Raw genomic sequence first — 12451 nt, 5'->3', positions numbered from 1 at the left:
CTAGTGCCCATTTTGACAACTATGATGTTTCGACGTCGGATGAATTTTATACAAATCAGTGAATCGAAGAAGATGCAAAAATAGTTGTATTTTCAAACTGAAAAGAGAAAATGTTAAATACCAAATAAATCAACAAATTGAGGCCCCTCGATCATTCCCCTCTAGCGGACAAGTCGACATCATCAACAACAGACATCTAGGAAGAGATCCGGGAACTCGAATGACGGTGTTCCGAAAATCCCCGTATCGTCAGCAGAAAGTTTTTCTTGTTGCATTGTGTACAGGGTCATACGATTCTCGTGGATGAGCTCTCGAGATCATCACCCAATAGTTGACTTGGTTTCTCTGCTTGGATTCGTCATACCGAAAGAGTGAAGGTGAAATATTGTGTAAGTGATTCTACTAGCCCATTTTACATGGCGTAGTGTCTGGAAACAACGACGTCAATGCCCATATGTGGGTGACTTTGAACTCGTATCCCCCAACTAAGGAAACTCGAACGACGACGATCCATGGCGACCGACTGCATTGTGAAACAAAAGAAGATCGCCGAGCTAGAAAATATGGCGTAGAATTTCGCCAACAACAACACTAAATAGCAAAACAGAGAGCTGATAAGTACTAGCCTCGTGATGGAATATCACAACGTGGTGTTCAATGCTGCTCGTGATGGTAAACTACGACGATTAAAGGTAATGTGAAACACAAAACAAAAACAAATTGATTAGTTTCTCGTGTTTCTTCTCGGAATTCCCCGTTTCTCGAGCCCTCGATAGCCCAATATTCAGATAACATGAAACTCCTCATTGTATGCACTAGAATCACTTAGTTAATTATTTCTGTCTTTTTATTTTCATAAGCTGATCTTACTTGATCATTCCAATCGTTCTCGACTTTTTATCTCGAGATTTGTTTAATAAGTCAATAAAGTTTCCACCATAATGACAAGATTTAGAGGCAAACATTGTATCCCACCCTCAATATTGTTGCCAACCAGCTCTTAATACTGTTGGGGAAGGTAACGAGGTCGTTTGATAATTTGCGTCCTTGGAAAATATTACAATGTGTGATCCATATGATCTTCTACAATTAACGTACCAGAAGAAACAGCGTAGCTTTTTCTGGCACGTCGTAAATTTTTCATTTTCGAGCCTTGGTGGGGATACCATAGCCAACACCATCAGCAATCTACCGAAATTGTTGAATGGCGGAAGGCCTTCAAGGTCAATTACTCCGGAAGATTTCTGTATTACTCTTTTTCTTTTTTTTTGGCAAGACACGTTGTTTTTTTTTCTTTTAAGTTTTTACTACTACCACTACTCCAACCGCGCTGTTACCAAGTGCCTGCTACCAATAAACCAAATCCTTTTCGGCAAAGAAATCCTTTTGCTGGGGTACGTAACCTTCGCAGGGGGCCTTCACTTCCTCGCGAGTGAAAGAAAAAGGCTCTTGTATCTAGATCGGAGAGCTCAGTCGTTACTTGGCAACCCACTCGCCTACATCGAAAATCAAATAGTTGTAAAAAAAAACCCCAAAAAAACCTGAATGGTTTTATATTTTTGTGGGTCGTGAATCAGCACCCCGTCGTGTTGCAAGTATCCGTGATTGTTGCGCAGCACACACAAAATATAGAACAGGGTTTCCGTTGTACATCATGGCGGAAGGTGGCTGGGATGTGCAAATGGAAGAATCCGACTTTATGGGCATTAATACAGTGGCACCCGAGGAGCAACCGAGATTGCATACCGAGCGATTGGTATCGAGTCGATCACGTGACAGTGAAAGAAAGTTGAGCTTCCCAGAAAGAGGATTCCGGCAGCAGCAACAGCAGCCTCCAGCTGGTATGCAATTAGTCAGAGCGGCTGCGGTGGCAGCCGATCCGTTTGGCGAACAAGAGGAAGATGTTGAACAGGAGGAATGGAGGCTCGAAATTGCCGATGAAGAATTGGTTCAAGCTAGGAATCCACATCCTGCGGCTCCGGTTGCCGGATTTGCCGATAGGCAACATTTAGACGGTGTGGTAAGATGCCAGAACTGTTTTGTTTTTTATTATTTTTACCGAAATCGGACACGTGACCATCTCATTTGGACCACGATATTTAAATGCAGCCGTGCCGTTGGCCGAAATTTCCCGCGCGTCATTTCACGGCCTTGATAGCATGACCGAGTTTTCTAATCGTATGTTTTCTTTGCGACCGTCCTTCGTTTCAGTCCAATTTCTGTTAAATTTTTTTTTTTTTTTTGAAATTCTCTTATGTTTTATACCCACATCTATTTCACGCGTGACCAAAAATGCGTATCCGATCGAAATCTTCCATTTTATTTTTTGGGATGAAACTATTTTCAAATCCGGTTGTGTGTGCGATTCGGCGATTTTCCAGTGACGCATAATCTGATTAAATGGCTCCTGATCAAGTCAAGGCTCTTGTCGTTGTTGCACGACTTTCTACATCCCAAATTGGGATTGGCCAAGGTTGTTTGCTATTTTTCCACGACGTACGTGCACATGATTTTCTCTTGATGGCTGTTATCGATCAATTTCTTGTGTGTTTCGTTTACCTTGGCTATTTTCGTTTTGTTCTATTACAAAATGTCTTTATTCGACATAGCAATTACTCACGTTTTTTTTTTTTTAATTTTTGTGTTTGCAGGATTTCCTTGATCATCGTGCACGAAATGAAGTGGCACTTCTTGTTTCGGCAGTGACGAATGGCGCCACTCCAATGCTGATGGCGTGCCGAAATGGGCACCTGGACGTCGTCGAATACCTGGTCGAACGTTGTGGCGCCGACATTGAACAGGCTGGCTCAGGTGAACTATTAAGACTAAACAAACAAAGCGTACCCATCGGGTTGTTCTCTCGTGAAATAACGAGGAAATGATATTGTTCTCTAGTGACTTTCGACGGCGAAACGATTGAAGGAGCTCCGCCGTTGTGGGTGGCTGCCGCGGCTGGCCACGTGCACATTGTCCGCTTCCTGGTCCGAGCAGGGGCATCGGTGAATTGTACCACGAAAACCAATTCAACGCCGTTACGGGCCGCCTGTTTCGACGGTCACTTTGAAATCGTAAAATACCTGATTGATCACGGTGCCGGTAAGTGAGAAAGAAAAATCCAAGATTGAAAAATTACTCACGTGAAAATAATCGGGGGTGGTTCATTCATGCGTGATTAGACATGGAGGTGGCCAACCGTCACGGCCACACTTGCTTGATGATTGCCTGTTACAAGGGCCATCTGAAAATCGCCCGTTACCTGATAGAGCTAGCCGCCGACGTCAACCGCAAGAGCGTCAAGGGTAACACGGCTCTGCATGACTGCGCGGAATCGGGTTCCTTGGAGATACTCCAACTTTTGCTGTCCAGCGGAGCCAAGATGGTGGTCGACTCTTACGGGATGACCCCGTTGTTGGCTGCCGCCGTCTCTGGCCACACGCACATTGTTGAATACATAGTCCACAATTTGGACACTGTCAGTCGGAAGGAGAAGATCGACGCACTGGAACTTTTGGGCGCCACATTCGTGGACCGCAAGCGCGACATGCTCGGTGCCCTCGAGTACTGGAAACAAGCCATGCAGATCAGGTAAAAATACAAAATATCATCGCTGTCTTAGTAGTAGATTCTGGTCGTTAACGGCGGCATTTCAAAACCGATTCATTTCCGTATATCATTTTCAGATACGAGAGCGGCGTGTGTTCGTTGCCCAAACCGCAAGGTCAGTCGCCAATCGCCGCCTTTGAGAATACGCTAGAAGCGACGACCGTCGAGCAACTCGAGGAGGCCGTCTCCGATCCAGATGGAATGCGGATGCAAGCCTTGTTGGTTCGCGAAAGGATTTTAGGTATGCAACTCTATTGTATGGTCACAGCTCGTGAATAAGAGCAACGTGAAATATCGATATGATTGGAAAAAAACAAACAGGCGCAGCTCATCCGGAGACTTCGTATTACATCCGATATCGCGGGGCGGTGTATGCTGATACGGGCAATTTTAACCGATGCATTCGATTGTGGATGTATGCCCTTGAAATGCAGCAGTCGATGTTGGAGCCGCTCAGCCCCATGACCAATAGCTCGCTTCTTTCGTTCGCCGAGCTTTTCAGTTTCATGATGGCCGAACGTGATGCCGAAACGCGCAACAACAATAACGGGCCAGCGGTGCAGAGTAACCGGCAGCCAAATGCGCAGCAGCAGCAGCAACAACAACCGCCACCAGCAGTAGGTCTGATGGCGCCACAGAGGAGTCCGCCAAACATTCCGCCTCTGTCGTTTTCAGACGTCATGGCCGTCTTGAGTCGAGCAGTCCGTGAAATCCGTGCTGGCACGTTACAGCTGTCTAAAGTGGCGGCTGCTGAACGTGATCTGACCTACTTCCATCGAACACTGGGCATCATCGTCCATCTCATCTTCCTTTTAGCCAAGATCCAGCCGGCACTCAACAGCCTTCAGCATCATGCGCTGAGAAAGTCACTCTACGATCTGGTCCGGCTTAATGCCCGCAGCCGCAATGGTTACACGTTGCTCCATCTGGCCTGCACAAGAGACAGTACCTTACTTAGTCGCTATCCCATCTGCAGTTTTCCCTCCACCGACGTCATCCGGCTTTTACTAGATGTAGGAGCCGATCCGGAATCCACCGATCATGTAATTATTCTAATAGATTTTCGACAAATTGAGATCATTAATATTACTCAATTACTTATTTGATCATACAGGACGGCAACACAGCATTGCACATCTTGGCTCAGACCCAGCCGTGTCCGTCTTCGGCGGTAAGTTTGGTTCTTCAGCGCGGATGTCATCTGGATCAAGTCAATTTGAAAGGCCAATCGTTCGCCCAACTGATGCAGAAGGTCCAGCCCATCCACGAGGTTGTCAACACGCTTCAATACACGTCGCTCAAGTGTCTGTGTGCCCGAGTCATCCGTCAACACCGGTTGCTTTTTAAAGGATTGGTACCGCAGACGCTTCAACCTTTCGTTCTTAAACATTGAACTATCTTTAATCCAGCAGCAACAACTTACGCTGGAAACATCTTTCCCTCTTCTTCCCACAGTTATTCTTCCTGCAGGTGTAAGACACTAACATTTAGGGCCTTCCCTTCCCTATTTTTTCCTGTTTCATTTATGGTTGGCTTCCGTTTGGGATCTATCCTCCCCCTTCGACTATTCTCCCGGTTGTTATTCAGTTTAGATTTTTTTTTTTTTGTGACGTCGACGCTACTGGCGCTTTACTGGCGCATGAAGGGATGCAACGGCAGTTTTAGTAGGTTTTTGTTTCTGTTAAATTTGTTCGATTTGTGTACGCCCTGTCGAATAACTCTTTCGTTATTTCGTTTCGTGCGTGCGTCCTTGCGTGCGGATTTTTTTTCCCGGAGGGAAGGTTTAATTTAATGCTATATGGTATATATACATATACAGGAAGAAAAAAGAATAAGAGAGGGTCGTGTGTTGGAGATTCTGATTTTTCTGCGAGTTAAGTTGTTTTCGTAGTTGCTAGGGTTTACAAATACCTTTGGTTGCCTATTCGGGAAGGAAATCTGAATATAATTTGTGCGTTTCGGTACTTCCATCATTCAAATGTACCGAGAGGTGTTTTAAAACGAAACATTTTACAAGTATTGTAAAAGCGAATTTCTTCTAATATGGCGGTATCGTTGTCAAAAGTGTGTACCCCGATGCTTCCCTCCATCTCGCTATGCTCCCCTCCCCTCCCCCCTTTTCTGCTCTGAGTCACAAAAAGTAAGGATTTGGGATGTGATCTGTACATTTGTCTGCTTCTGCCGCAGGACCTTGTACCCTGTCGTTGTACATTAGTTTTGATATTTAGCAATACACTGCATATTACATTGGAATCTCCAAAACAATTAGTTGGAGTGTCACTAACAAAAACCCACTAGATTTAAAATATGTAATTCTTTTTCTCTTGAAAGATTTAAGAAAATTTAAAGGCTGTAGCGGGTTCAGCATTCTCTTCCTGTTCTTGCAAGGTTTCCGGTAGGTTCTTTTCCCTCATCGGCATTGACATGTGACGTTGTAGAGGTGGCCTTTTCTGCCCTCCATACGGGCTCTTAAGAGGTGGCAGTATATTCCTTTTAGCGACCACTGTAAAAGAAAGGCAATCACATCTTTATATTTTTTTCCTGTTTTATGCATATTTTTTACATACCTGCTGCAGGAGGAATTTTTGGAGAATACCTGTTGCAAAATATATACAGATTAGCTATTGTGACGTTTGATTTTAGAAATTTTTTACATACTGATTAAGGACGTGATCTTGCATTTCAGTCGGCATGGAAATCAGAAGACGAGAACGAAACTGTACGTCCATGGCTGGCACGTATCTCAACTATAAAGAAAAAAAATATTTTCGAATTCTTGAAAATGAAAATTCGAAGGGATTCTTTAATGGATAATACCAACGGCTCTGTCCCAGCAACGGCGTCGACCATGTCGTCCACAACTTCGATTATCTTTCCTTCAGGTTTGGCTCGTTTCATATGATCACCCAGGGATTCCTAAAAGCATATTTTCACGTTACTATGTAGATTGCTTTCCTTTAAATGATCACGTGCTCACTTTAAAATGTTCGAAATATTCTTTCCCGTATGACGATTGAACGTCGTCTGAGCACTGTTCCCAGTAATTCTTTAAACTGTTGTACAATGGCTCCAGCACAGAAATGTTGGTTCTGAAATATTCCAAACATAAAAGAAAGAATTAGAATATTTAATTATGTCTTTAAAGTGGGCTAGTTTTACTTGTAGAGACTTGGCTCTATACAATGAACGCTGATGCCCCATTTCTGCATTTCACGACGCAGTCCATCAGCGAATGCAACAACGGCGAACTTTGACATGGAGTAAGGCGTAAATCCAGGAACGGTAACTCGACCTATTTTAAAATATCAACAAAAAAACGATATTGCCTTAAATATTGTTAGGAGATATACTGAATTAAATATTTATTACCAGCCATGGATGCAACGCACACAACTCGACCCTGAGATTCTCTCAGCAGTGGTAGAAAAGCTTTCGTTACACGAACTGTTCCTAATGTGTTAACTTCCAGCATCTTTCATTATGTTTACAATTATATTAATTCATGATTTTCTTCCATTTATTTTAGTTTTGGGTCGTGTACTTTTTCGAAGATGTCGATGGGACACCATTCTATCTCGGACGAACAGGCAACACCGGCATTGTTCACCACGGCCCATAATTCTGATGAGCAAACAAATAATTTTAGTGGTTAAACTAACTCGACGATTTAACACGTTTTAATGTTACGACATACTTCTATCTTCCAAGGTGGAAGCAACCAGGTGAGTGGCTGCGGAAACCTGATCACTTTTTGTGACATCTAGCGGGATCAGGTGCAGCCGACTAGAACACTTTGCCTTGAGTTCTTGGACTCCTTCCCCGCGCACGTCGAGACAACCCGCGTAAACTTTGAACCCAATACCGTCTAATTTGATTGCAAGTGCATTACCAAATCCAGAGTCACAACCTGAGTCAAGCCATTTCACAGATAAGTAAATTTTGAAATTGGGGTCATAAACAAGCGTGTTGCTGATAGAGCCATAATGTGTGAGATTACATACCTGTGATCACTACAGCCTTGTCATTGGTGTTGTCAATCAATCGTCTGGGTAGACTGTTGTAAATAAATTTTGTCATTAAATCACTGAGATGGAAAGCAACATAAAGGATGCCAAAAGTGCCTAATATCTTTATACCAATGAACTCGTACCTGCAAAGAGACCATAATTAATTACAAGTACAAAAAACAAGTGAACAGTGAAAGAATGTTTACATGGCAGCACAGAAGGCAGCTCCTATTAAACTCATTACGACGTTTCTTCTCTTGGATAACATTTGCAGCAGGAACGTATCCACCATTTTCGAACCTTTGGGGGCCACAGTTCGTCTACGATTACGAAGTTTTAACAAATGGCTAGAACTGGTAACAGAAATTGTTGATTCATTCTGACGAGTATTACCTGTTACCGGAAAGCACGTACTGCCGAAGGCTTTTTTGGCTTATTGTGTGCGATGGAAATTCACCAAGAAAAAAGAGTTGTAAACAAACAGATGAGACCTTCAACAGAGATGATGGCGCTGTCTGCATTGATTTTAGAATCTGTTTAAACATGCCGAAGGGCGATTAGAAATAATAATGTAGAATATTTTAAAACTATCTTTCTTACTGTTTCATGTAAAATGACGCTCGTCAAAAGCCACAACTGTACTGAAAGTATTAATGGCGAGAAAAACTTTTGACGCCTGATTATGTAGAGTTAAAAATATGCTGACTGTTATCTCTCTGTTATTTGTTTTTTATCGCCTTTTAGACACAAAACATAACAACACGAGGACTGAAAATGACTAAAGGAACCATAAAATGCAATTGAGGAGATTTTTCTTGGCTGAGCAAACACGGGTTAAAGTCCCTGTGGTAGGCGGAAACGTCCGGAGTAACTACAAGTATACGATGTACGTAATCTCTGCCTGGGATTTTTTTGTTTACCACCATTAACCACGAAAACATTAAGTAGTTTTTCAGCCTTCACAATTATGTAACCGCAACCTTTGAAACCACTCCTTTAAAAAGCAACCATAATAGCCTTTCCAACAGACATACGTGAAAGCCGCTTTTCTTTAACAAGGTCAGTAAATATCAAATAAACTAAAATTAATCCCATTACAAATTCCGTAATACGAACATTGCCCAGTGTTCTTTTAAGGTAAACACAAGTAAAAATGAACCAAATCATCTGAGACGACATCAATTTTTCGTTCTAAACAATCACACAAGAATGCAACTTGCAACCCCACCAGTTGAGGAATGCTAAGGTAAAAAGGAAAAAAAATTAAATCAAATTTATGAGTTCATGACGCTGACTATTAAACATCTTTTTAATTTTTTCAACCTTCATGATCTGCTTCTCATAAACCAAGATTCAATTTTGAGAAAAGAAGAAACACCTGTGAAAATCTCAATAACACAAGCTAGTCGTTTATCAGAGACATATCGCTATGCGGATATGCTAGCTTTATTTCCTGAGGCGAAACGTACCGCTCTCGCTCACGATATCCTTGCGTTGCGGCGATAACAGCAAGCCAAAAGTAAAAAGCCGAAGCTGCGCAGGAAATGAAGATCGATGAAAAAAAGAAATAAAGCAAGAGCATTTTTATCGTTATGGAGCAGATTTACCTATCACGATAAGCATGAGGACGCAAAGGAGTATTGAAGTACCATCTGTAAAACAAAATTATATCAACGTTGTACTAATGGGTAACATCAGTTCGCTAGGTGTTACAATCCATTTGTTTCTTGCTGACGAGGATTGAGCAACACCAGACTAAGAAAACAAATGCGGTAAAAAAGAGGAGCTGCCTGAAAAATTCGGCTATTGTCCACAGCATGAGAATACGCCAAGATTCCTACATGCGAAAACGATTGGAAAGTTTGAATCTGCAACCAAGACAAAACACATGAATCGCCAAAACCGACCTTCACCGCGCCAATAAACAGGAGCAGACACAGTAAAAAATAGAGTGAATTGAGTACAATACTCGCCATTATCACGTTACGCATGGCTGCAAAATCAACAATGGAACACAGTTTACTACATCGTACTTGTAATTATTGGGTTAATAGCTTTTACCCGTAGCGCTCGGCGTTTCACTCGTAACATTTGAGGTTATTAGGTCGTTGGCTGGCTCGTCACGTACGATGGAAGCCAAAAACGGTATCAAACTTTTATTGAAGTAAGCCAGTAGCAAACCCAGCCCAAGCAAAACAAGTCCAGTGAAAAGCTAGTAAATAAAATTAATAATTTAAACGTATACATAATCTAAAGTGAAATCTTTGCTTACCATGTATAGGGCAGCGATCAACAAACTACCCGTACGCGGACTGCAGCAGCAACAAGATCGCATTACGGCCATTTTCCTTTGAATTTAATTTCAATGAAATGACCGTACAACTGATACCTACAAAGCTCTGCGGCGAAATGCGTATTACGTACTTTGATAAGGTACATAAAACTGCTGTAGCAGGCATGCCATATTTGATTGATAGCATGAGGTAAGGCTAGCAACACTAAATATTTGCATGCGAAACTTGACGAAGCGAGTCCGTCGATATGCTTCTATGATAGCAATTTGTGTCTTTTTTTCTTCTTATACCAGCATATACTCTAGAGGAAGTGTTAGCAGCGAACGTCACGTTTAGATACGGTGAGTCCTTTTGTCAAAGCTTTCAATAATTCAACCACTTTCATCATTCGACTTTCTCTATACATGTATCGACCACAGGGCATGGCATGAACACCAACGGTGAAGTACGTAATTGAAAAAGAAGAGTGCAATACGCGTATGAGGCATCATATACTTCAGACTGCACTGGAAACAATAAATGTAAGGAGTTCTTTCATATTTTTCTCTCATTCTGCTGTCATTCCACGAGGTTCTCCACGTTTCAATTGCTATAAAACCCGGAATATTTGACAAGTTAGCATTGTTCGTCTTAGCGAAATTCTAAACATGTTATCGACAACATACTTTATCGAGCTCCTTTTTTACTTCGTCTTCAAATTTTCGAATATCATCCATGGTCATTTGACACCAATCATCCAACAAACAAAAAATTTGACTGTTGGATTCAAAACAAAAGATCTGGTGATTTGAGACCATTTCCTAAATAGATTAACTCCTGATAAGAAATTGTGCTTACCGGTGGAAGAGGTTAAAGATTCTTTGCTCAGTGTTCATAATGTGGTTTTCAACCCGCCCCTGAAATCCGAACCATTTGAATTCAACTGTAACTAGCTTATAACATGTCATTAACGGCTTCTGCGTTCGTCGATAGGCCACATGCAAAAGAAAAGAGCGTTAGCAAAATTATGCGTTTATCTCGACAGTAATCCTCAGTTATTATTTGTTAAACATTTTATCTCTTACCGACTTTTGCCACGATCCTTTTAACGGTCCCCGCCCGGTTTTTTTCGAACGGTAGATAGTTGGATCGAGATCAGCTTTGTAATCCTTCGATGATATTTTATCGTTGGCGATGTCAATGTGGACGACTTCGCGCTCTTTCAACATCTCTTCGGACAAACCCAAAATCTGTAGAAAGGTCCAAACTTGTAAGTCGTAGAGGAAAACAAATAATATTCATTAATGTCGCAAACATTGTCAACATCCGGTCCACCGGGGTGATGAATCGATTCTATTATCACTTGGAAAATTTTCCTTCATAAACTTGGGATTCTATCAAATCAGTCAAGAAAACCATCGATGTTAGCCCCTTCAGAAACAAAAACGTAAGACATTCCCGTTACCGTAATAACTGTTTTAGAATACGGATAAGCGTTCCAGGATTCTTCGTGAAATTCCAAACTGCCTTTTGGCATGAATGCTTTGACAAAACCTGGTGCTTTGCTATAAAAAACAAACAAATAATTTTAAGATATTTGGAAGCGATTGGGGGAAATATAGGATATTCGTTGTGCATAACCTTACAACAAAGTAAGAAAAACTGATAGCTTATCCCGTTTTGCGATTATGCAACCATACGAATCTGGGAATCCCGATAATGTCAAAAAATTCTTTGGAGCTCATGGGTCTATGATACTTGATTGGTTTATGTAATCCAGTTTATGCTACAAGATAAACGTTGACAACCCAATCCATTGCCGTAACTTGCGTAAGAATGGAAAACATTTTGTCAATTTTATGGACACATTGTAACAGCCCCAGTTGGGAAACATTCCCTTTCAATCAAATCCTTCTTTTGAAATGTTTATTCTATTGATTATGCCATTAGTACGGTCTCAAAAATCGACTCTTACCTGCCCATGTGATAAATTTTGTACGTGTACTGGCCACTGTGACTTGCGTTATTCATGGGAACATCCTTGAACGGCTCAGATCGAATGACTTCGATTCCTTCTCCGCCACCGGTATTGTTCAAACTCTCTACAGAGAACGTATACAGCTGACCAAACTGATACTATGGGAGAAAAAGAGATCCTAATTTTTTAAACGATACACTATTAGCTAACATAGTAGACTTACCTCGTCGACAGAAAGGGGCATTGGAATCCGGCTTTTAAAAAATAATTGTACATGTTAAAGCAAAATGGTGGTGAAAAAACATTTGAATTTTGTTCACATTGTTTATAGACCCAAAAGTTGCTCAATCAGTTCTAGACAAACTTCAAACGTAGTAAAAGAAACAAATGGGAAAGAACAATTGAGAGAGCACTTACAATTCTTTAATCAGCATAATTGGTTCTTTGTGGCAGACTTGCACGATGGTGTGACGAAAGATGGTCAAATTTTCGGTGTGTGCGACAGGATATTAGTAAACCAGGTAACTTTATCGTGTCCGTTATCAGAACATGACACAGGCATATGGAAACGAATCCAAACGAAGTACCCG

General features: G+C 41.6%; 3 protein-coding genes and 1 long non-coding RNA gene across 6 annotated transcripts; 2 read left to right on the top strand and 2 right to left on the bottom strand.

The window, feature by feature from the left end:
• Positions 1-238: 238 nt before the first annotated feature.
• Positions 239-5856, top strand: LOC116931107 (protein fem-1 homolog A). 2 transcript variants are annotated; one of them, XM_032938618.2, is made up of 7 exons: positions 239-692; positions 2652-2811; positions 2896-3096; positions 3177-3585; positions 3681-3844; positions 3925-4646; positions 4718-5856. In XM_032938618.2, exons 1-7 carry the CDS (start codon positions 633-635, stop codon positions 4994-4996), a joined length of 1995 nt encoding a protein of 664 aa, XP_032794509.2. In that variant the 5' UTR covers positions 239-632; the 3' UTR covers positions 4997-5856. The 2 variants fall into 2 exon arrangements, with proteins under 2 accessions (XP_032794509.2, XP_032794508.2); XM_032938617.2 differs by lacking the exon at positions 239-692 and adding an exon at positions 1468-2020.
• A 42-nt stretch (positions 5857-5898) lies between these two features.
• LOC116931120 (short-chain dehydrogenase/reductase family 9C member 7) lies at positions 5899-8137 on the bottom strand. The gene is made up of 12 exons (XM_032938637.2): positions 8004-8137; positions 7817-7930; positions 7605-7753; positions 7298-7510; positions 7145-7224; positions 6973-7075; positions 6763-6895; positions 6581-6692; positions 6421-6519; positions 6262-6350; positions 6171-6199; positions 5899-6106 (listed from the first exon to the last, which is right to left on the bottom strand). Exons 1-12 carry the CDS (start codon positions 8129-8131, stop codon positions 5937-5939), a joined length of 1419 nt encoding a protein of 472 aa, XP_032794528.2. The 5' UTR covers positions 8132-8137; the 3' UTR covers positions 5899-5936.
• Positions 7825-10443, top strand: LOC123475991. 2 transcript variants are annotated; one of them, XR_006651521.1, is made up of 10 exons: positions 7825-7966; positions 8355-8496; positions 8559-8669; positions 8736-8856; positions 8962-9255; positions 9309-9645; positions 9715-9825; positions 9892-10093; positions 10198-10245; positions 10324-10443. It is a non-coding gene; the product is annotated as an uncharacterized LOC123475991 (long non-coding RNA). The 2 variants fall into 2 exon arrangements; XR_006651523.1 differs by lacking the exon at positions 7825-7966 and having other exon boundaries at positions 8357-8496; positions 9892-10043.
• Positions 10292-12450, bottom strand: LOC116931136 (phosphatidylinositol transfer protein beta isoform). Its single transcript, XM_032938666.2, is given in 10 exon segments — positions 10292-10493; positions 10570-10660; positions 10742-10860; positions 10969-11133; positions 11199-11252; positions 11254-11277; positions 11349-11448; positions 11859-12019; positions 12085-12115; positions 12279-12450. Coding segments are annotated over 10 exon segments (804 nt in total). The 5' UTR covers positions 12296-12450; the 3' UTR covers positions 10292-10451.
• Position 12451: the final 1 nt, after the last annotated feature.

This window comes from Daphnia magna, linkage group LG9 (genome assembly GCF_020631705.1).
Source record: "Daphnia magna isolate NIES linkage group LG9, ASM2063170v1.1, whole genome shotgun sequence".
Taxonomy (NCBI): Eukaryota; Metazoa; Arthropoda; class Branchiopoda; order Diplostraca; family Daphniidae; genus Daphnia; species Daphnia magna.
Note: the sequence above shows the minus strand (reverse complement) of the source record. Positions and strands in the feature narration are given on the sequence as shown.

Coding starts and splice junctions, on each gene's coding strand:
- LOC116931107 (XM_032938617.2), top strand. CDS start 1,655: ATGGCGGAAGGTGGCTGGGATGTGCAAATGGAAGAATCCGACTTTATG. Junction 3,845..3,924: donor GGTTCGCGAAAGGATTTTAG/GTATGCAACTCT, acceptor AAAAACAAACAG/GCGCAGCTCATCCGGAGACT. Junction 4,647..4,717: donor ATCCGGAATCCACCGATCAT/GTAATTATTCTA, acceptor TTGATCATACAG/GACGGCAACACAGCATTGCA.
- LOC116931120 (XM_032938637.2), bottom strand. CDS start 8,131: ATGCAGACAGCGCCATCATCTCTGTTGAAGGTCTCATCTGTTTGTTTA. Junction 7,076..7,144: donor CCATCGACATCTTCGAAAAA/GTACACGACCCA, acceptor ACATAATGAAAG/ATGCTGGAAGTTAACACATT. Junction 6,693..6,762: donor ATAGAGCCAAGTCTCTACAA/GTAAAACTAGCC, acceptor GGAATATTTCAG/AACCAACATTTCTGTGCTGG.